General features: G+C 45.3%; 1 protein-coding gene across 1 annotated transcript in view; it reads right to left on the bottom strand.

Annotated features, from left to right (window-relative positions):
- The window catches only part of LLGL1 (LLGL scribble cell polarity complex component 1), a gene marked incomplete at its 5' end in the record, with an annotated part of 49452 nt that overhangs the window by 8596 nt on the left and 15856 nt on the right, over positions 1 to 25000 (bottom strand). Inside the window, 9 exons of the mRNA XM_089662949.1 lie at positions 1552 to 1637; positions 1749 to 1863; positions 2812 to 3076; positions 5544 to 5827; positions 10416 to 10569; positions 11512 to 11665; positions 16627 to 16919; positions 18007 to 18111; positions 21129 to 21282. Coding sequence (XP_089519075.1) covers positions 1552 to 1637; positions 1749 to 1863; positions 2812 to 3076; positions 5544 to 5827; positions 10416 to 10569; positions 11512 to 11665; positions 16627 to 16919; positions 18007 to 18111; positions 21129 to 21282 — 1610 coding nt within the window. The remainder of the gene's footprint in view (positions 1 to 1551; positions 1638 to 1748; positions 1864 to 2811; positions 3077 to 5543; positions 5828 to 10415; positions 10570 to 11511; positions 11666 to 16626; positions 16920 to 18006; positions 18112 to 21128; positions 21283 to 25000) is intronic.

Here is a 25000-nt window from a genome sequence, read left to right as displayed (position 1 = left end):
TTTCCCTTCATCTGCTGTTCTGGTGATAACTCAATTTTGGAGATTCCCTCACTTTCATTCTCAGCGACAATGGTCACTATGGTAAGTAGGCTGAATCTCCCCAGCTGGAACACAAGACAGCAGTAAAAACCTGAATAAAGATCTAACTCTGCCATGTCCAATCCAGAATTACATTTTTGGCTTAGATATACTTTAGTCCCCCCTTGTCTTTTCTCATAAAAGCCTGCTATGAGCGGGATCTGTGAGAGGAATAGGCCTCGAGCCAGTTTTTCCAGGCAGAGGTAGTACAGAGTTAAACCCTCCCCTAGTCACATGCAGGAAATGTAAAGGTTGGTTCACCTTTATCAAAAAAACTGCCTATTCAGGTAAAAACAGAATATGCAGCTTTCACTATCGTTGGATAATACCCTTACCATAGGTGTAGACCATCTATGTACCTCCCAAAGCCTGCCTGAAAAACTCCCAGAGATGGCATCATCCCATCCTGCCTTATTGCTAGGACATTACTAAGAACCCACCTGAGCTGAGGGGAGGGGAACATGAATGGCGGACTGAAGAAAACCATGTCATGACCAGACCACCCATGAGAGGGACCTCTGCTTGACCTCACCTAAGCGCCCATACCATCAGAGGGAAAGATTTTCCAGACCAGGTTCCATTGAAGGGAGATCTCAAGGCTGGCAAACATTGGCTAATGTGCATTAAGAGTGCGCTTCTGGTGAGTTTGCAATCCCACTAATCTATCACACACCACCGGATGATAAGCACTTCCCACTTTATGGTTGATTCCAGTATTTATGCGCACAACCTGTTGGATCTTGAATATCACCTTCACGCTACAGAGTTTATCCATTGGGACATATATGTTTATTCATACTATTGCTTTGATTGATGTTTATGATTTTAAACAGATTGAGGACTATGATGTTTTAGTTGTATTTATTAACTTATACTCTGCACCTTCCCTTGGTACATTTGATTAACAAGAACCCATCACAGGAGTGAGTTCTCAAACCCCCGCACATGTGTGGTCAGCCATTTCCTCCATCACAGTATTGCTGTGCTCATTGCTACTGTGATGGGGAAGAGAGAGAGCATGCCAAATTTTTTGCATCCAAGTAAGAGCTTGTTCCTGTGATGGTAGGGGTGAGCAATAATGACTGGGTGTGTCTTAGCAACATCCTAGCAACGAGGCAGGACAAGGGATGCCACCTCTGAGTTTTTTCCGCCAGGATTTGGGAGTCCGTAAATGGCCAAAACCTATAACAAGAACATTATTCAATTCCTTTGCAGTTTGTTTTTATCTACAGGTTTCTCATGCCAGCATAGGCAGTTTTGTTTTGTTTTAAAGTGAACAAACCCTTTAAATTCCTAAGAAGCAGCAGACTGGCTGAATCTGGACATAGCCAGCTCATGGATATGTTGTGACTCTTACTCTGATCATTTTCTAGGAAGCTTTTAGTCCCTTTTATACATGAAACCTATTGCAGCAGAGAAACATTCCATCTCTGATTTTCTGTACAGCAGCAGTGTAACCACAGCCTCTCTTACCTTCAGTTACCAGCTGGTTTCCATCACACTCTCGGTGGATGTGGGTGCCATTGGCTTGGTTAATTTTTGATGAAGTGTCTTTATTGCTAAAATAAATTGAATGTAGTACAATAAAAATGTCAGCATCCATATAGAACAATGCAAAGTATTTAGAATAATGTGACACAAGATGACTAGATTGAATACAAACGCCTCACCTGAGGTACCCAGGATCATGGGGCCTATCAAACTCTATCAAACACACTGGCTCTGTGATGTTCTTGGCACTGAGGGAAAACCGTTCAAATTCTGATGGAGAGATGAGGTAAAACCCTACAAAAAAAGGATAGCTTAGTATTCTTCACTGATTGTATGGATGTACATTCTGAGTCAATGGTGGTCATTTGAAAATGATAGAGGACCCTGAAGTGTGGCTGCACTACTTCCAGAGGGACACACAATAGCAGGTATTTTCACACTTCTTTAGCGTGCATTACGATATGTGTGCGCAAAAAAAAAAGAAAAAAAAGTGGAGTACAATAACCCCTAGAATTGGGGTCAGTGAGTGAAATGATAACCCCCAGCATTTGTGCCAGTGGACAAAATAACCCCCAATATGGTGTCAGTAGACCCAATGACGACCCCCAGCTCTGGTGTCAGTGGATGCAATAATAGCCTCCAACACTGATGTAAGAGCTGGTAAATGCCCTCCCCTACCACACACAAACAATGGTGGTCACTGGCAGTGACATTTAAAGCCCACCCCCCAGCATTGGTGGTCACTGGCTGGAAGTGAAATTAACCCCCCATCCCAATTAAAGGTCATTGCAGTGAAATTTTATTTCCCCTGCATTGGCGATCACGGCAGCGAAATGTTGAGGGTTATGGCACTGAAAGTTAATCTCAGTTCCTCCCCGTCCTTCAAGTATTAGTATGACTTTGTTCTGAGACATTCCCGTCCTTCAAGATTTAGTGTGCCTTGATTGTGAGACCCTCTCTCTGTACTTCAAGTGTTGTGTGTGATTGTTCAAATTCGTGTTTGTGTGCCACTGCTTCGAGATTCCTATTTCTCTGGTGTTAGGGCTTGTTCATACCATATTGATAGGGCTGCATATTTCCTGTACGCTTGTTACAAGACTCTCCTGATCCTTTAAGTGGCCCTTTGATCTGAGACAATCCCCTTCCTTTAAATTTTCATTCTGTAATTGTTCCAGAACCCACCTGCCCCACTTATCTGTGCACCATTGCTATGGGATTTTCATGAAGTCGGCTCAGTCTCACCTTGTCCATATTTTGTGAAAACACATGACGCAATGCCGCTGATGTCCTCTTTGCGAATGCAGTCATAGCGCACCTGCGGCCGCAACCCGGGAACACTGAACACGTGAATATCGCCAAGGTTGGTGAGACACGCCAGGCAGTTCTCTGAATAATCATCAGATGCAGAGCTGGTGAAGTTAATTAGTGCCACTTTCCTCACTCGGCAGCCTTCATGGGCAGTCAACTTGAATTTTGTTTTGGCACCAACCTTGGGCAAAGTGAAAACCTGGACAGAGGAAAAAAAAAAAAGAAAAAAAAAAAAAGTTTTACCATATGTAAGAAATTAAATAAAAGTATGCAAGTTATCTTGTTATAATATATTCATTTACTCCAACACACATACTGATCACTCGAGCTTCTTGTCATATGACTTCAAGTTATTCCATCTCCATGGGATCATACGGAGCTTTGTACACTGGCACGTCTGTTCCCAAAACAACAAATTATAGGAAACTGTAAGCAAAAAGGTGGTCCTGCACTACAGTTCCTGCTGAATGAAAAACTGAAACCAGGCCCCATTTCCTTTAAAGGATAAATTCACCTTTTAAAAAAAAAAAAATTCACTTTTTTTACAGGTAAAATAAGTGCATTTACATTTTTTTTTTGTAGGAGCCTGTAAAGCAGATTGAGGGTGCAATGTCGGGACCTTGCAGAGTGTCAGTGTAGCTGTCTGCCTGTACCTTCGATATGGGCAGGAGATTGCTGAATGACAGAGGCTCAATGGACTGCCACAGCATTCACCAGTGCCGTCACAGAACTACAAGCCATCAGCCACAAAGGTGTCAGTACTTGTAGTCCATTCATTCATAGACTTATGTGAATAAATGATGGGACCGTGTGGGCAGAGTCCCGCATGGCAGCACTCGTTTCAATTTGTGATAGCGGGTATGGGGAGAAGATTCCCAGCCTGCTGTCACAGGGGAAAATACAGAGGGAGAGCTGCAGGAGTGAGAACATGTTGCATGTTCCACCTGTTTTTAGGATGGAAAATGCAACATGTTCCCAAAGGTGAAGTTATCATTTAAGCCCTCAGCTAATAATGGAATCTTCTATTCCTCCTACCAATCCATCCCCCCACAGTTATTACCTTTTGTACCACTAGCCCCTCCCTCTTAGATTGTAAGCTACCAGGATCAGGGCCTCCTATCTCTCTTGTATTGAACTGTATTGTCTCCCTTTATATATTAAAGCGCTGAGCAAACTGTTAGAACTATATAAATCCTGTATAATAATAATAATAAAAAATAATAATAAGCCTTTCAAGTTTTAATTTTCAGTTTTGTTTGGGATTTAGTCCCTTCCTTCACATCCCCTATATATAAAACACACGGACTGCACATTTTTCATATGAGAGGACCCCTGCTCAGTGTTCCAGGACAGTAGAGGATTGCTGTATGTACACAGAGGAAAGCACAAAGGATAACCTGCTCAGGCAGAATGGTACCATCAATCCAGGAATTCTTGGAGGCCCTTGAAAAGCTCTTCTGAAGTATGAAGCTGAAAGTTTCAGATTCCAGTCATTCCAGGAACAGATTCCACACTGCAGTTCTTTTTATCTCGCTTCTCAAAGGACCAATCCATCCCAGACTGACAGTTTAGCTTTAGGTACATGAGCTACAGCAATGGCATACCTAGCATACATGACACCCAGAGCAAACAAACACCTGCCTATCCTCTAAGCCAGCCTTTCCTAACCAGGGTGCCTTGAGGTTTCTTCAGGGGTGCCTTGGCAAAATGTCTAAAAATTGCCCAAAACTTGTATACAAGTCAGTGGCTGGAACAAGCCTGCCTTTTAATTACACAAAGTCACTGGTTTTCATTGCGCACCATTACGACCTTCTAGCCGCCGGGGTCCTGACAACCAATGACATCATCAGTTGATAAGGAGGATGTCAGCTGCCTGCACAGCATCCTAGTTTGACCCTCCCCCGCCCCTCTCCATCAGTGCTGCGGTCACATTAGCTCAGTGACGGAGAAAAACTGAGGGAGGAGAGAAACATGGGAATGCTAGTCAGTACCAGTGTGCAAAAGTGTATTTGCTTTGGAAGAATAAATCACCTCTAACGTTGAGTGTCCTACATGTGTGGATGTTGCTGCGTTATAGAAAACTATTAGAGTAGTTTTTCACATTTTAGAATAGGGTGCCTCGGGACTGTCCATGATAGTAAAGGGTGCCTCGGGACTGTCCATGATAGTAAAGGGTGCCTCGGGACTGTCCATGATAGTAAAGGGTGCCTCGGGACTGTCCATGATAGTAAAGGGTGCCTCGGGACTGTCCATGATAGTAAAGGGTGCCTCGGGACTGTCCATGATAGTAAAGGGTGCCTCGGGACTGTCCATGATAGTAAAGGGTGCCTCGGGACTGTCCATGATAGTAAAGGGTGCCTCGGGACTGTCCATGATAGTAAAGGGTGCCTCGGGACTGTCCACGATAGTAAAGGGTGCCTCGGGACTGTCCATGATAGTAAAGGGTGCCTTGACTGAAAAGAGGTTGAGAAACACTGCTCTAAGCAACAAAATTATTTACAGTAACAATATAGAAGAAAAATTTGAAGCAGAAACAGAAACACATGAAAACTGTAGTGCCCCTGCACAGTGGTGATTAAAGGACCTGCTTACATTGGTAGTGCCACCAAACTACATCTACTGTACAAGTATCACCTGCATATGGACTGGCTTTGTAAAAGCCGTACCTTAAATTGCTCCTCCGAAGCAATCAGTACAGAGTGTGTTCCTTGCATGTCAGGTGCTTTGGCCAGATCACGCGACACCTCAAACGGTTCTGGGAGAGGGTTGCCCCGTCCATCCAGGACTGCTATGGAGACAACAGGAGCCCGATGCATAAGCTGAATTTCTTTGCCCAGCACAGCCTCCGTTGAGCGCTCGGAGAACTTCTCCCGCGAAGGGACTTCCAAGGCGTAGGCAAAGACAGAGCCAGAGTTTGTGCCAGCCCACATGGTGGGCCCGTGGTGGACAGCTGCAAAAAAGAAACAAAAAAAGGGAGGTGGTGAGGGGCTACAGAAAATTACTGCGCTTTTCATTTTCCTTCTCAACAGGCTCCAGAAACAAAAAACTCACATCAAATGTCTACAGCCAAAAAAACAGATTTTGAATATGCAAAACAATAAATGAGGAAAATCGAAGTAAAAAAAAAGGACTAAAATTAATTAGTGCTTAATCAAAAGGCTGATGTGCTTAATTAAAAGACCGCGACATCAAATTCACAGGCACTTTCAAAAGTATCTCTGAAAAGACCGACAGACTCAAGCAGTGAGAGAGAAAGATTAAAAACAGACTGAAAGCGAACTCCTTTTCATGCTTATCCTTTATCACAGCAGTCGTCCAAGATATATGCCGATAGCATGACCTACAGATCCCTACATGTAGTACAAACACGTAAACCATGAAGCTTACATCCAGAATTCCAGTCTGATAACCACTCTAGTTCTAATTCAATGTGTAAAAACACACAGTAGTTTCCTTTGAAGGCAAAAAAAGATTAAAAAGATTTAAGAGGCTGGGAAGTATGGAGCAAATCATATTTTCGATTTTTTTTTTTTGCAATATAGATCAAAAACACGCTAAAAACGGTTAATTTAGGGTTGATTGGCCATCTGATCCTGAACAAGGTCATAAAAATGCGGTCATTTGCAGCTGGCCTTGTTTGATGCATTCATCTGCAGCAACCATTTAAGTCCTGTGCCACCATAACTGGTGGCACAGGGAGAACTGGGAGTTCTGCTGGGGATATGGGCTGGAGATGCAAGAAGCCAGAATATACTTCATCTGTTCCAATCACACCGTCAGGTTTCGGTGGAGTCAGACAGGTGTTAAGATTAACCCCTTGGCGCCGGCGTCTCCCAGCCCTTTAAGGGTTTCAGAAGGCGGGAGGCGGGGTTAAGGGTCATGCCGTTTCCATGACGATCTTTCCGGGACCTTTTCGGGAGTACCAAACGTGTGCTGGAAGCGCGCACGGTGTGCACTCTCAGCACGTTTTTTTTTTTTTTTTTAATAGAACGGAAATGTGCGGCCGCTTTGCGTCTAGGCCCAGACGCCGGGAGGCCGCACATTTGTGTTCAGCCGGCGCTAAGAGGTTAAGATACCATGGGGTTGATTTACTACAGACAAATATACTGTACACTGTGTGACGGCAGTCACTTTGGGTGGGGGGCTCATGGAACCCAGCTCACTTTGCTGAGGTTGGGAGATCCCGGTCAAGCTCCCCATATCCCTCTTATGTGCAAGTCACCCTGTGTCTCTTAGGGGCACAGGGTGACTAATGGACGCTAAGAATGCGGTTGGAATCACTTCAGATGAGACAGTAATATTTATCAGCCACATGAAGACTATTACTGGTTGTTGATTCTGAACTAGACCTGTGAATTGAAAGAGCTGATCACGCCGGCCTCTCCTCTCCTCCAGTGTAGGAGCCGGCCCGTCTGCTCTGTAGTGAGATCCTAATTCATCAAACCATTGTCTAGGTGTGAATTCCCATTCACCTTTTCTTTTGGCCACCCAGCTAGCTAACATAATTAACTTACTGTTCAGAATGTGAAGTCTATTTCTGTAAATAGCTGCGTTTGCATATGATCATGTGATCAGTCTCAGTGTGTATTACATAAAAAGCCCATTTGAGTTTAAAATAAAAAGAGTTCATGTTCAGACAGACTGGTGTCGTCTAGTCTTGTATGGTCGGCTGTGGTGTCTGTTGTCGGAGTTCAGACGGGGAAGCGGCATTCTAACAGAAGTACTCAAGCGCAGTCTGCGTCGGTTCCGTTACACATTGCAAGTGCAGTTCCTCCAGAGCTTAGTAAATGAGGTAAAAGATTCACTAGGCAAAGAATACCCAATCACATGCAAGGAAAATAAAAACAAAAACAGCATTGCACTACTTGCACATGATTGGACGATAAAAATCAGCAAAGCTTTCCTTCATTTCAGAACTTCCCCTCAGATCTTAGAGCAACTGCACTTGCAGTGCACAGACTATTTGCCTTTAGTAAATCAACCCCTGTCTCTTTGTTAATGAAAAATGTAATAAAAATAGATTGAGAAAAAAAAAAAAAAAAAAAAGGATTAAGACACTATGTGAGCTGAGGATTGTTTACCAGAACTGGAAAGTACTGTCAGTCATTGGTTGCCCTGAATTGCTGTAGTTGGGTTTTGTGTTCTCTATCACATCCAACAACACCACCATCAAACCCGCCCCGCAGGCCAGAGTACTTGGTGTCATTCTGGACTCCAACCTATCCTTCCAGCCCCAAGTCCAATCTTTAACAAACTCGTGCAGACTCCACCTCCGCAACATCGCCAAAATCCGCACGTTCCTAACCCCAGAAACCACTAAACAGCTCATCCACTCCCTCATCATATCACGACTCGACTACTGCAACTCCCTCCTCACTGGCCTGCCTCGCCGCTGGCTATCCCCGCTTCAGTCCATCCTGAATATGGCAGCCAGACTCATTCACCTTTCCAACCGCTCCATCTCCGCCACCCCCCTCTGCCAATCCCTCCACTGGCTTCCGATTGCGCAACGGATCAAATTCAAAATCCTAACACTGACGTACAAAGCTGTCCACCATACTGCCCCGAACTACATCACTGACCTAATATCCAAGTACCGCCCAACACGCACACTCCGCTCCTCACAAGACCTCCTTCTCTCTAGTTCCCTGGTCTCCTCCTCCCATGCCCGCCTCCAGGACTTCTCCAGGGTGTCACCCATCCTCTGGAACTCCCTGCCCCAACCCATCAGATTATCACCTACTCTCCTCTCCTTTAGGCGCACCCTGAAAACCCATCTCTTCAGGGAAGCCTACCCCACCCCTTGCTAACTTGCCGACCTCCTCCACTGTTCCTACCACTCCATCCCCCACAGCTATCTTCTCCTGTACCACCACCCCCTCCCTCCTAGATTGTAAGCTCGAAAGAGCAGGGCCCTCGATCCCCTCATGTTTTGCATTGTATTGGTATTGTTCTGTCACATGTTCTGTCCCCCTTTGTAATGTACAGCGCTGAGCGAACTATTGGCGCTTTATAAATACTGTACAATAATAATGTTCATGTAATGGAAATCCACATTCATCAAGCTGCTTTTTTACTGTATATATTTAGAATATCATGTGGAAAACTAGCACAGCCGGAAATCTGCATCATGCAGATGCACTTAATCATAGGGTACTACATCAACTTTACAACCGGAAAGGTCATACAAGCCAAATCATAAAAAATATGACATGTCCCATTCATAATTCAATCCATAGGGTTGCACAGAATAGAAGGGATATATTCAGTAAATTTCCCTCTAGGCATAGTGTAGGATTTCTGTTCTCTTCTTCACCTTTGTGAATGGAAAAAAAAAAAAAAAAAATCATCTATGAGATCTAAATTTTAAATTGTGCCTGAGCAAAGTTCACCTTTTTGACAAAAATATTAAAAATGCACTTTTTTTGCAGCTAACAAAAAAAATGTGCCATTATTATTTAAAAAGGAGCCTGGAAAGCATTGTAGCAGTGATTAGTAGATCACTGGTGCCATGCAGGGCTCCTGCAGACCTGTCAGAATATCTGCTTGCCCTATGGGATGTACGAGCAAGCAGATATTCTGACAGGAAGAATCAATGAACTACCACAGCGCTCATAGTGACGTGGTAGTTCATTGAAAACTGCAAGCCGACAGCCGCTAAGGCTACCGGAACTTGTAGGCACTCATTCACAGAACTTGGTGACGTGACTGTGTGTGCAGACCTGCATGGCCACGCTGTTTTCAAATCTGACAGTACAGGGAGACATTTCCCTGTAATATCTGTCAGAGGGAGGGGTGGTGGTGGGCGCAGCTGCAGCTATGGTAACATGTTACATGTTCCACCCTAAAAACAAGGGGAGGGGGAGGACCACACATACATGTAACATGTTCTCAAAGGTGAACTTATCCTTTAAAATGTTTATCTAGTATTGAAATTAAAAAACAAAAAAATGGTAGTTCCTGTACCTCAGCACTCTTGTGCTTTGAGCCTCTTAGCTCTACAACTGCAGCGTGAGATCATCTAAGGCACTGCTACTACCTCTCACTGCTAGTCTCAGATTCAGAGTGAGATTTGGTGAGGTCACTACTATGCTGCTCACTGTTCTCCTTGCTGGACAGGAAGATTCACCTCAGGACCTGCAGCACAAGGATCTTCTTACTTCATTTTGTAAATTTGTAATTCCATTTCCTCGCCTCCTTGATTATTCTTACAGCCATCATATCACATATCATGAAGGAGACCGCTCTGACCTGAGGAAGCAATGGCTACCTCCACAGAAGGCGGAGCTATAAACCAGTATTGGGGAGAACATCAGCTGCTGAGAGACCACAGGCAACACTGGTGACTAGCCCTTCGTTCTCTGCAGAACTTTTTCAGGGACAGCTTCCACATTTCAGTACCTCTTTAACATGTAATGTAAGGGAAGACCGTACTACCAGGTAGGTATGCAATTACAAAATATAAATAAAACCTTTATATTGATCAGGCTAGTGTGTAAAAAAATATTACAGATACTCATTGAGGAAAGTGTTCGTACCGTCCCGTAAGAAAGTGTCAGCGAAGTACAAGCAGCGCACAACACCTGACAGTGAATCGTCGGCAGAACGTGGCTCAATTCTTCTCTGCACTGGTGTCACATCCAGGTCATGTGGGCCAACCTGCTCTGCCAGATGGGCATTGGCCTCTTGTAGCTGGGGGTGGAAAACAGATAGCAGAGAGTAAACACTAGGTGGCAGCAATCACCAGAGCTAGAGACAGCTGATCAGAACACACTTTGCCCACAGCAACTAATCAAACGCAGCAGAAAAGGCAGCCATGAGCCGTAAACCAACGTTCCAACAGTGTCTAACCCGGCTCCATTACAGGGCTCTAATGGCCTTTTACACGGGGTTGTTTAACCTTTGGTGCTTGCTTGTACTCGGGTCCACGGATGTATATTACCAGCTGCTGTTGATTAGATTGAGGAAACATACCACCATGGACTAATCCACCATGCCACAAACACACGCAAAAACAACACACACACAAACAAAACACACACAAACAAAACACACACAAACAACACACACACAAACAACACACACACACACACACACACATCATACACAATACACCCACACACACAATACACACAACACACACACACACAACACACACACACACAAACAACACACACACAAACAACACACACACAAACAACACACACACAAACAACACACACACAAACAACACACACACAAACAACACACACACACACAAACAGCACACACACCATACACAATACACACACACACACACACCATACACAATACACACACACACACCATACACAATACACACAATACACACACACAATACACCCACACACACAACACAATACACACACACACACACACAATACACCCACACACACACAATACACCCACACACACAACACAATACACACACACACACAACACAATACACACACACACACACAACACAATACACACACACACACAACACAATACACACACACCACAATACACACACACACAACACAATACACACACAACACAATACACACACACACAACACAATACACACACACAACACACACACCCACACACAATACACACACAAACAACACACACCCGGCTATTGGGGCTCGCTGTATTTGGCCTTTTCTTTCCAGATACTCTGCTTTTCCGGATTCGGCGAAACGACTGGCGGAGAGACTTCTTTAATGATTTCACCCTGGACAGGGGCCCCTCCATTGCTAGGGAGTCATTGGGGTGAAGGGTGCACCTGGAATGAGACGAAAGGAATTAAAAACAAAAACCCCTCACATAAGATGAGCTACAGAAAGCTACCAACATTCCAATGATCACATTGAGGAAGGGAGGGGGGAGGAGTTATCCTGATTTGGCCAGCAGTTTTTTGCCACTGTCCAATCCTCCTCCTGTAGGCAGCAATATAACCCAAAGGTTAAAGATGTCATTACAGTTTAAGTTAAAGCTGAACGCCAGGCAAACAGATGAAATACATAAATAGGCGCAGTTTGACCTTCTGTTCATCCAGTCCTGAGATTCTTACAGCAAACCAAATGATAACCTAACTTTTCCCTGCTGCAGTTCACTAAAAGGTTCACTTATAAAAGTCATTCACCTGCTCTGTGCAATAGTTATGCACAGAGCAGCCCCGATCCACGATCCCTCGCCAGTGCTCCTGGCCCCTCCCCTCTGCTGAGTGCCCCTAGAGCAGGGGTGTCAAACTGGTGGCCCTCTAGCTGTTTTGGAACTACAAGTCCCATCATGCCTATGCCTGTGGGAATCATGCTTGTAACTGTCAGTCTTGCAATGGCTCATGGGACTTGTAGTTCCACAACAGCTGGGAGGGCCGCCAGTTTGACACCCGTGCTCTAGAGCAAGTTGCTTGAGAGGGGGCACTCATGGTTGCTCGTTCTGAGCCGCCTCTGTGTGTCTATGAGAGACACAGAGCACGGCTCAGGCCCCACCCCTCGCTCTATTCTCAATGGTTGTGACTGACAATAGCAGGAGCCATTGGCTCCCACGGCTGTGTCTCAGCCATTGAAAAGGGAGAGCAGCTGCTTTCATACATATCTCAGAATCGAGATTGGGCTCAGGTAAGTATTGGGGGGGGGGGGGGCTGAGGGGGGTAAAGCTGAACACTGAAGGTTTTTTCCCTTCATGCATATTAAAACCTTCAGCCTTTACAACTATTTAAGCAGCACAGCTAGATCACCAACCTGCCCACAGCCCAAGACCAGACAGTGAAGGAGTAGCAACAGATTGAGGTCATCCCTCTGCTCTCTCCTCCTGTCAGTATGTTTATTCTAAACACACGTGAATACCATTGAGTTTTAAATCAACACAATTTTTTTCTCATAAAATGCATTGACTGTAAATTTTATATCTGCCTGGAGTTCAGTTTCAAGTCATTTAAGTTCAGTTGTCCTTTAATTGTAGCAGATTTGTTTGAACCAGCATGTGTTCCTATTTTACAACAGCCTACTAATAGTCTTATGGGAGAATGGCCGTCACAACAATCGTTCATGGCTGGATATATTATACACCACAGAAACATTTCTGGCTAAAGAGCTTTCGCTGCAAACCACTCCGCAGATCAAGATACAGCGTGTAGCCTTACCTCTGGGACCAGCTCTGGTACAGAGACACCACTCAATACATTTTTAATGAGAAGGAAAAAGAAAAAGAAAAGCCAAAAGAGCTCTGCCGACTAATCTAGCCAGCCGCACGCACTGCATTCTACAAATGATTACACTTCATAGACAGTACTTGACATACAACATCAGTCTTAACTTAGAAGACATCTGACTTAACCTATCCAAATCCGAGCTCCTGGTCTCCCCCCCACCCCCCATCCTCTCCATCACTATTAACAACGCCACCATCTCTCCCACCCCACACACCAAAGTCCTGGGTGTCACCCTGGACTCCCACCTCTCCTTCCTACCCCACATCCAACTGCTATCTAGATCTTGCAGGCTCCACCTCCGCAACATCTCCAAGATACGCACATTCCTCACCCCAGACACCCTCAAACAACTCGTACACTCCCTCATCATCTCACGCCTGGACTACTGCAACTCCCTCCTTACTGGCCTACCCAAACGAATGCTCTCCCCACTCCAGTCTATCCTGAACTCAGCGGCTAGACTCATCCACCTCACCAACCGCTCCACATCTGCCTCCCCCCTCTGCCAATCCCTTCATTGGCTCCCGATTGCCCAATGCATCAAATTCAAACTGCTAACTCTGACCTACAAAGCCATTCACAACGCCGCCCCGAACTACATAACTGACCTGATACCCAGATACTACCCTACCCGTGCCCTCCGCTCCTCGCAGGACCTCCTACTCTCTAGCTCCCTGGTCTTTTCCTCCCACGCCCAATTGCAGGACTTCCCCCATCTTCTGGAACTCCCTACCCCAATCCATCAGACTGTCACCTACCCTCCTCACCTTCAGGCGCACCCTGAAAACCCTCCTCTTCAGGGAAGCCTACCCCACCCTCACCTAACACCCGACCTCACCTAACAACTAACCTCCTCCACTCCTCCCACCACTCCATCCCCCACAGCCATCTCCTCCTGTACCACCTTCCCCTCCCTCCTAGATTGTAAGCTCCAAAGAGCAGGGCCCTCGAACCCCTCGTGTATTGTATCTGTCTTGTCTCACGTTCTATCCCCCTTGCTACTGTACAGCGATGAGCATACCCTTTGGCGCTATATAAATACTGTATAATAATAATAATCAGTCATGATGCCAATACAGACACATCAGTGCTTGTTCTGCAGAAACCTGAACAATCCCACTGCAGTCACGCACACATTCTAAAGGGACAATTTTAAGTTGAACCCTAGACAAACCGCTAAATACACAGATGGAATTAATATGTTGGGGTTGTTTTACCTGCCAAAAGATTTGTATTCCGGTCTACCCAGTCCTGAGATTTATACAGCACAGTCCTGTCTGGCAGGGCAGGAGATTTGTTTTTTTTTCTGCTTTATTTAAATGACAATAACATGTCCTGTCCCTTCCCCAACCTGTGACTACACAGTGAAAGGAATAGCAGCAGACTGATGAGCTCATCCCGGTCACTCTGCTTTCTCCTCTTATCAGCATGCTCCTTGTTAGCACATATTAGCTGCAGAGCAACATATTGTCGCCTTGTGCAGCTTCTCTCTCTCAGGCTAGGTTCACATCTGTGCGGGTGGTGCCGCTGCGGATCCGCAAAAAATCTGTGCAGCCGCACCACCCGCACAGAACAATGCGGACCCGCAGGTGGGTACCATTAATTCTAATGGCACGCCGCCCGCACTGGCAATCGCAACTGTACTGGGAACAGAGGTTCCCGTGCAGGCTGCGTTTTCTTCCCTGCGTGTCCCGGGGCACGCAGGGACTTCCTCCCTGCGTGTCCCGGGGCACGCGGGGACTTCCTCCCTGCGTGTCCCGGGGCACGCGGGGACTTCCTCCCTGCGTGTCCCGGGGCACGCGGGGACTTCCTCCCTGCGTGTCCCGGGGCACGCGGGGACTTCCTCCCTGCGTGTCCCGGGGCACGCGGGGACTTCCTCCCTGCGTGTCCCGGGGCACGAGGGGACTTCCTCCCTGCGTGTCCCGGGGCACGAGGGGACTTCCTCCCTGCGTGTCCCGGGGCACGAGGGGACTTCCTCCCTGCGTGTCCCGGGGCACGAGGGGACTTCCTCCCTGCGTGTCCCGGGGCACGAGGGGACTTCCTCCCTGCGTGTCCCGGGGCACGAGGGGACTTCCTCCCTGCGTGTCCCGGGGCACGAGGGGACTTCCTCCCTGCGTGTCCCGGGGCACGAGGGGACTTCCTCCCTGCGTGTCCCGGGGCACGAGGGGACTTCCTCCCTGCGTGTCCCGGGGCACGAGGGGACTTCCTCCCTGCGTGTCCCGGGGCACGAAGGGACTTCTTCCCTGCGTGTCCCGGGGCACGGGAGTCCATTCAAATGAATGGGCTCTCATGCCCGCACAAAACGCGGACTGCAGGAACGTAGATATGTGAACCAGGGGTCAGTCTGAGTGCTACTGTACGCGGGCTGCAAAAAAACTGATACCTAGTCAAATGCAGACACTTACATGGCCTGCAATAACCTCTTCGAAGTGGCCAGTATGCATCTATATGCAACCTGTTTACTGTGCTGAAAACAAGCTCACTGTGCGCTCCCAGCACAGTAACGAATACACCACAGACAGCTCCCAATACATACTGCCAATCGTAGCGGTCACATGCTTGAAATACTTGACTCCACCTCCCAGCATTTAGATCCTCTTAAGGGGCTGGGAGCTGGCAGGAAGGGGTTAATTGAAGTAAAAAAAAAAAAAAAAAAAAAAAAGTGACATTACTGATTACATAGCTGCTGCTTTCAGTTATGTCTTTTATATCTGCCTGGATTTCAGCTGGCGGCGGTCAAGGAGACTAACTGGTACGGCAGTTATCAGTTACACTGACTGGTGACCGCGAGTTAAACATTTTTTAAATCTTTATTTTAAAATTTTGGGTTTTTTTTACACTTTCATTTATTTTTACATATCATCCCCTAGCAGTACAGTGTTACCATAGTGACACTGTACTACTTGTGGGGGGTGATCAGGTTTTTTTTTTTTGCTCTGTAAAACTAATAATTTCTCATGCTCCCTGGCTGCATTCCTGCAGCCATTGAGAAATACTGTGAGAGCTGTGATTGGTCACAGCTATCACATGGTACAAGGCTGCTGTGGGGCCTTGTACTATGTGATCTTTGTGACCGATCACAGTAGTAAACAACGATGCCAGGAAATTGCATCTTGTTTACTACTATGCATGTGATCGCTGATTGGCCAATCCGTGATCACATGGTACCAGGGCTGCCCACAGCCGACTGGTACAGCGATCTGTGTTCTGCTGTGTCTGGTGGACAACAATGTCAAGCCTATTTTACTTGGATTTTTCTATCTGTCCTATAGTCATACCGAGTCAAAGCTCAGGTTTGGATAGAGTGGGAAAGGGTGAAAATGTCTGACAGGGTTTCATCACTTTTGTTTTTCTTGTTGAGAAGATATTCACTTAGTCCCTAGGTGGTCAACCAGGATAGAAAGTGAGTAAAATCAGTTCTTATGAGCAGTTTTGATGCAAATGCCACCCCTCAAACCATCACACGTGCAGTGACCTCTTTTCTCATCTTTGTGTTTCTCAGCCAACCTCAAAATATACAAAGCATTCACCTGGCCAGAACTGAGCTCCTCCTATGATAGTCAAAGAGCCCAAAGCCATGACTGGTGCCAAAGGCCACCAAATTCCACTCTGAGTGTAAGGAGACAGCGGTGACGGCAGCAGGGGGCATACACTGCACCAACATGGTGGTTTGGAAACCAGGAGGGAAGAACAGGGAGCCATTCCTTGGGATCAGCTTGTCATGACCTTTCCACGTAAAGCCTTCCCGATCTTGTAAGAGGTCAACGGTCGCCACGCTGATCATATGATCGGATTTCTCATCACTCAGATCCATCACCAGCACCTAGAAGAGACCACACACATAACAGAGGTAAAACGGATTATAAAAACAAGGACACAAATAGAACAAAATGTGGTTTTGCTAAAATAACTTTCAATAATAGTCACAGAGAAAAATGCAAATGTTCTAGGAGCATATAAAATTGGACAATGTCAGATACAAACATTTAAGTAGGGGGAGATTTTCTTACACAGCTGACTTCTTGTCCTGTAGAAAAATACCTCTAACTGCTATCCCCACTTCAGTCTATCCTGAACTCAGCGGCCAGACTCATCCACCTTACCAACCGCTCCGCTTCTGCCACCCCCCTCTGTCATTCCCTCCACTGTATTCCAATTGCCCAACGCATTAAATTCAAAATACTAACACTGACAAAGCCATCCATAACGCTGCCCCAAACTACCTCACCGACCTGATACCCAAATACCACCCAACCCGTAATCTTTGCTTCTCACAGGACCTCCTATTTTCTAGCTCCATGGTCTCCTCCTCCCACGCCCGACTGCAGGACTTCTCCAGAACTTCCCCCATCCTCTGGAACTCACTAAACCAATTCATCAGACTGTCACCTACCCTCCTCACCTTTAGGCGCACCCTGAAAACCCATCTCTTCAGGGAAGCTTACCCCGCCTTCACCTAACAGCTGATCTCCTCCACTCCTCCTACCACTCCATCCCTCACAGCCACTTCCTCCTGTACCACTATCCCCTCCCTCCTAGATTGTAAGCTCCAAGGAGCAGGGCCCTTGAACCCCTCGTATATTGTTTTGTTACTGTATTGTCTCATGTTCTGTCCCCCACTATAATGTACAGCGCTGAGCAAACCTTCTAGCACTATATAAATACTGTATTATAATAACTGCTACTGGTAAACCATTTGTAAGCTATGAAAGGCAGACAGGAGAGAACAGGCTGAACCACAAAGTTAAAGACAACATCAAAATCTACCCAACTCTACAGTGAAGTTTTGATCATGCTACAATCTGGCATTTTTAATTTGCTAAATTAGAATAACCTGCTCTGGCAGTGCCACGTTTCAGCTCAATTCCTACATAGTGATAAAACAAGAGACATAGGCATTCTCCATTTACCTGTCCTGCAGTTCCTGCCACGATCATCTTGCCGCTGTACTTGCAGAGGGCGATTTTCTGGATGCCTAGCCGTGGGTCATCGCTATAAGGGTCAAAACAACCGACCTGTTGGAAATAAATAAATAAAATGACATGAATAAAATCAAAAAGCAACAGTTGTGCAATATAGATAGGTGCATACTTGGTATAAATATAAAAATGTATATAGTGAATTGTAAATGAATGTCTGCTCTAAAGCTCATTTCCAGCCTCATATGCCATAGAATACAAAAGAAATTATAAAAAAAAAACCTAAGAAATAAGGAAAAAAAGGAACTCTGCCCACTACCCACATGTGTAAGAAAGACATCATCAGTGGCCTTCCAATAGTATTAGAAGAGTGGCAGTGGACATAGAAGAATAGGCAGTGAGGATGGCAGCAGCATCACAAGGTGATGTCACCACTGGTGGAGGAAATTTACAATAAGCATATGGCGCAAACCTAAAGTAAAACACATGGGGAATAACTGGCAAACAATAAAAACGAAGTTAGTCCATGAATATCTTGAAAGTCCATAAAAAGCACCTAAAAGGCAGCTTGAGCAGGAGACTGGAATATCTCCCTGCAGAAATAAAAGAAAGCACTAGGGGGCGCCTCTAAGTGCAGTATTGAGAATTTAAAGCGGAGCTCCATGCAAAAAAGGGAAAGTTCCACTTTAAGGACTGCTCCCCTGCTCCCCATTAAGGATTGGCACCTTTGGAGGGTGGGGAGTGGGTTAACCGAATTTGACAGGTACCCGCTCCCACTTCTGGTCCGATCGCGGTGTCCTCCTTCCCTGTAGTCTTGTGGGAGACGTGACATGTCCCAGAAGACTACAGGACCATTCATGAAGTGCAGGGCTACTCGCGCATGCGCAGTGGGCACCCGGCTGTGAAGCCACAAGCTATCACAGCCGGGTTCCCACACTGAAGATGCCGGCCTCCTGGAATACAGGACGGCCGGTGAAATGGGCTGCAGGGGACACATCGCGGCACCGAGGGACAGGTAAGTGGCTGTTTTTTTTAAAAGTCAACAGCTACAGTTTTTGTAGCTGCTGACTTATTTTTTGACAGGGTGAGTGGAACTCCGCTTTAAATAATCCATACATAAAAAACTCAAATGTGTGAAGATAAAAAGCCTGCAATTAGATGGGGACCATAGCCAATCTGTTAGCCACTATTTAGATGGTATGATGGGGTCGGCATCCAGGGTCCAATGGAGCCCAAACCAGGGTGGATGTCAGCGTTGCACAGAGGCACCGTCTTCCAGGGACAAAGAAGACTGGGAACCGGAAGTGCCAGCCCTGTATGCCGACCCCATCATACCATCTAAATAGTGGGTAACAGAGTGGCTATAGTCTCCATCTAATTGCAGGCTTTTTATCTTCTTCACACACGAGTGTTTTATGTATGGATTATTGAATTACTTCTCAGTACTGCACTTAGAGGCGCCCCCTTGTGTTTTCTTTTACCACTGGTGGAGGGCATACTGACAGGAGAGTGTAATATTATTGCAAAAGCCCATCTACTGGGATGGATGCAAATCACAGCCACTTGGGGTCCAGAGTTTACAAGAAAACGTGTCACACACTTGACAGGTGAGCATCTCTTAACTCTTCACCAAGGGCTGACCCCACTTGACACACCTGTGTTATAAAGAACATTACGGAGAGCTGACAAAATAAAGTAACAAATCTTCAAGTCTCCAAACTGGCCATCTGAGAATAAAAGAACATGCCAAAGCGGAGGAGGTAATTGGAAGAGTGAATGGAACAGCAACATTCTAAAAAAGGGCCATAAATCGAGGCTGTACAGAGCACGCAGTGACGGCACCGGATCCACAGTGAATAATAAGTTACAAGGCGGAGCCGGCTCCATAGGGGAATCTGCACACCAGATGCTGCAAGCCCAAACGGGCCAAAGCCTGACTTGTGGACGCCAGGATTAAGAGATGTACGGATCCCATCCAAGTGCTGAGCAGATCTTTGGCTGAACACCCCAGCTCCTCCAGCTGAAGTCATGAACACATTACATTCCAAATTTTAGTTTACCGTTTCAAAGGCAATGCTAGACTTCATAAAAGGGACCCATCATGTACAGGTAAGTACACACAGAAGCTCATCAAAAAATTAAAAATAATAATCACTTGGAGCTACTGACAGTATTTGGGTGTAAATGTACAAAGGATTCATGTTAAACCTTGTCACAAATTCTTAGTGATCTGGTGAGTTATGTCACCTGAGCTACAGCCTCAGAAGCAAAATGGCTGACTTAACGGCGTACAGACAGATGTACGTTACATTACTTTGCATTTAAATACCTTTTTTTTCTTTTAGCTACACTTTAATACTCACTTCTGCAGCCAAACTTCACCATCTTGGAGGAGATAGTCTTGCTGGAAACTTTTCTACATCTGACATATCTAGGAATGTCAGGTTGGTGTCCAATACTGAGCTCTGTTTTATGCTTCAGCCCTAACATCCCTGCAAGAGAGGTTATTGACGGAAGGACCAGCGGAAGAAACCACTGACTGCATCAGTAATTAGGAAGTGGCTCTGAGGAAGAGGCTAGTCCTCGAAACGCGTCAGACTTTTGGATGTCCAGAGTTCTCACTACAGATAGACACGCAGTGTGAATTGGACAGGGCTGTTCCTTTATGATGTACCTTTTATTTATTGATCATTTGTGAGTATAATACTTATTATTTACATTTATTAATCACTTTTAAGGTAATGCACTAGGCCGGGGCGCCCTGTTTTTTTCTCTATTCAGTACTTAGGACTCCCCCGGTTCTTGAGGGCAGCAAGGCGTGCATATCCCAAGAATTTCCATATGTGGTCTTAATGACATGGAGTCCATCCCAAGCGCAGGAGTGGCTGGGTTTTCCACTTCTACACATTTATCACTACTAGAAGGGTACCGGAAGCTGGAGTGTCGAAAGCAAGATTACCTTTCAGATGGCAAAGTTTAGCACAGTTCAGGACACACAAGTATTAAACATTTCCTTGAAACTACAGAGTTACTTTAAGGATGACCAATATCCCATACATTATCATCATCAACCTCTTGCTACCAAAAAAAAGATAGTTTGGCAAACTGCGTACCTTGCGGAAAGGTGGCCAATCATCTTCACAGCTTTGATTCAGGCTTTCGTTGTGGTCACAGTCTGTTTGAAAGATACCGGCTGTCGACAGTCTGTAAAGAGGCCGCAAGGCGACGCCTGAAGCATCCCAGAACCGGACAGTGCCATCTTCATGGCTGGTAAAGTAGGAAAAGTTACAAAAAAAAAAAAAGATGCTTCATTTAGTTTTAGGGGAGAAAAAAAAAAAAAAATTATGTTTAACCATTATACCAGAGTCCGTCTCCTTCTCCCATGCTCATCTCCAGAACTTCTCAGAGCTTCCACCATCCTCTGGAACTCTCTACCCCAATTTATCAGACTATCACCTACTCTGCGCACTTTTAGGCGATCTCTGAAAACCTCTCTTCAGGGAAGCCTATCCTGCCCTCAGCTAATAATGGAATCTTCTACTCCTCCCACCAGTCCATCCCCCACAGTTACTACCTTTTGTACCACCAGCCCTTCCCTCTTAGATTGTAAGCTCCAAGGATCAGGGCCCTCCTATCCCTCTTATATTGATCTGTATTGTTGCTGTATTGTCTTCCTTTATATTATAAAGAACTGAGCAAACTGTTGGCGCTCTATAAATCCTGTATAATAATAATAATAATAATAATAATAATAGCAATCTAAAATACTGTGCATAAGAGCTCTTTCACACTGTTCTGGTGCGGTTTGACTGCACCACAAGAGTAGCGCGGCTTACCTGCTGGTTAGCTGCACTTTCCTATAGATTTCCATTACATCCCGCGGTTTTGGTGAACTTTCAGAAAGAGCACCAAAACTCTTGCATGCTGCATCTTTCATGCTCTTTTAGAAAGCGCACCAAAACCGTGGGACATAATGCAACTCTATGAGAGAACGCACATCTAACCCCCGCTAGAACAGGGCTGGAAGTCATAATGGCTGCCAGTACCATATATGGGCAAAGAAAATAATTTGTATGTGTAGAGTTGAACATTTCACCCATATCGCTCATTAATTTAGGATGACAGATCCTCACCAACATTCCCAACCCAGCTTTTTACGCCATAGACCCTCGCTCTTCTTGTAGTAATAGAAGTCTAAATGGACCTGTCATTCTGAGTGATGTTTAAAAAGGTAAAAAAAAAAGCTAGCTGCCCATGATGCCAACACTCTGGCTTTAATATATTAAATCACCGACCCAAAACGGTTAGGTAGATAGGGATTTCTGACTTTTTTTTACTACAGCAGATTTTATTTTTTGTTTACTAACCAACAAGGCAAACAACCTTAAGGGCTTGTTCACAGCATGGTGCAGAGACGTCAGATTTTCTGCACGTGTTCTGCAAGGGCACAATTAAATAAATTGTTCTCTATGTGCCCTGTTCACAACACACTGGTACATGTGCAGATTTCTGTTTATAGTGACTGCTCATTCATAAAAAAAAAAAAAAAAAAAAGAAAAATTATGACCTAGCATGGATTTTTTTTTTATTACTATTCTTGACAGGTTTACTTTAAAGTGAACTCCCAGCTATAACTTTTTTCTTTTTTTAGGTCACTGTGGATACAGTAAGGATGGTATAGAACTTCTAAACAGGCAGAGAAAGGGTCCCAAGGGTGACAACACTCCTCCTGGATAGAGATACACTCAGTGACCTTTGTCACCCTAAGGGAATTGCAAGACCAGTTCATCAAGAGGACAAAAAAAAAACAAATATACAAAAGAAATATGAGTAAATGCACTGTACCTAAATAAGGGTAAGCTGCTATTTAATGATTTTGTAGGGGGGGGGGGTTAGTTATAAATACTAAAACATTTACAAAGTGAGAAGCTCTGGTATTTCTCAGTGTCAAATGCATAGTCAAGAAACTCATACAAAAAAACGTGGAACTCTAAATACCAACATATCCTTGAAAAAACAGCGGTTTTTGGTGGCCTGCCCATGCCAAGGGTTGTTCATACGGAGTTGAAAGAGCCGACCACACACTTTTAGAATGTTTGTAGGAAAATCCTCAGTACATTCGATGATTTGCTGAATGCCATTCGAAAGTACTCAAAATTTTATTGGCTTTTATTTTTCCAATTTGTAATGCATGAAGTTTTCCAAAAACGAGAACCACATACACTGCTAGAAATTCATTAAAGATAAAAAAAATTTCCATCCTGCTCCTTCGAATTTCCTTGTCGCTGCGGTCAAAAAATGGTCGATTTGAATCCACTAACACCTAGAAAAATCAAATTAACTTTCTTAACATGAAAAATTTAGAATTAAACTCTGCTAGTGTATGGCCAGCTTTAGGATCAGAGTTCCACACTACAAGCTGGAAAAATGTGTGTAGAAAGAAGTTGGGAGAAATCATAACTCGGCACAACAGAGTGGTTTTCACACAAAGTTACATGCATACACTGGCTGTCTCTTGTTATACGGGAGTGTCCATATCACAGGCCTCTCCTCGCCTCCTCCACACATCTGGAGTCTGCTGACACCACTGCACCTCCCAGCCCTCCACTCCCGGCTCCTGGGGTTTGCCTGAATCCAAAAATCGCATTTTCCATATTTTCTCATCTCTCACTATTCTGTTTTTACTGGCCCAGCTGCCAAATTAAAACAGGGAGACACACAGAGCCCACACAAGGCTCAGCCATTCTCTGCAGCTGGAGAGACAAGCAGCAAGACGACCTTACATCAAAAATAACAATCACTCTTATGTAGATCTCGGATGAATCGCCCATAACAACGTCTCCTCTTGCTTTTTCCATTGCAGTAAGTGAGGGTGAAAAAAAGCATTTGATTGGCTGCTATGGGTAACGCAGCTGTCTGTGACTAAACTTGACTCAAGACATGTCAACAAATAAGCCCAGATGTGCCCCAAAAATAAAAGAACCACAAGTCCCAGAATTCCCTACAATTCAGGGGAACTGCAGAAATAACCTGTCGGCTATTAAAAACCAATAACTTGCTTCAGATTTGGACAGTTGTCCTCTCAGTACATCTGTTTCCAAACAAAAGCAGCATTTTTATTTGCAATTCAAGAAAGACACAAGGAGGCGCCAACCTAAGTGCAGTATGTATAAAAAGTTTGATAAAATAGCCAAATAGCTACTCACAAGAAGGTAAAAAGATAGGACATTGAAAATGTGTCCTCGAAGGGGCCAGTGCAGGGGCCAATTGTGTCCAGTGCTGCCGGGTCCCAGGAATGGGATGGGTGGTAGAATGTCTGCGGTGGACGCCATGACAGGTGCCCTAACCAGCGTGGAATGCACAGAAGTCCGGAACCAGAAGGCAACCAATGAGGATGCGAAGACAGGTCAGGTGATGAGTCAGGTGGCGCATTTCAAAGCTTACGCTCTTTGTTCAGACCTGACCTGGTGGAACGCACGGAAGTCCGGAACCAGAAGCCAACCAATGGGGATGCAAGGGCAGGTCAGGTGATGAGTCAGGTGATGAGTCAGGTGAGGCGTTTCAAAGTCTCCGGTTTTTCCTCAGACCAGGCCAGGTCTGAAGAAAAAGCGGAAGCTTTGAAACGCATCACCTGACTCATCACCTGACCTGTCCTCGCATCCTCATTGGTTGTCTTCTAGTTCCGGACTTCCGTGCGTTCCATGCTGGTTACGGCACCTGTCATGGCGTCCACCGCGGACATTCTACCACACATCCCATTTCTGGGACCTGTGCAGCACTGGACAATCGGCCCCTGCACTGGCCCCTTTGAGGACACATTTTCATCCCCCTATCTGGTTACCTTCTTGCGAGTAGCTATTCGGCTACTTTATCAATAAACTTTTTATACATACTGCACTTAGAATGGCGCCCCCTTGTGTCTTTCTTATATTCCTACAGAGTCTACTTCACCCCATGGGGAGCTGCTACCGTTAGTGCTTACTTC

This window comes from Staurois parvus, unplaced genomic scaffold (genome assembly GCF_062004578.1).
Source record: "Staurois parvus isolate SC_StPar_1 unplaced genomic scaffold, SC_StPar_1.0 ptg001591l, whole genome shotgun sequence".
Taxonomy (NCBI): Eukaryota; Metazoa; Chordata; class Amphibia; order Anura; family Ranidae; genus Staurois; species Staurois parvus.
This window is presented reverse-complemented; position numbering and strand designations above follow the sequence as displayed.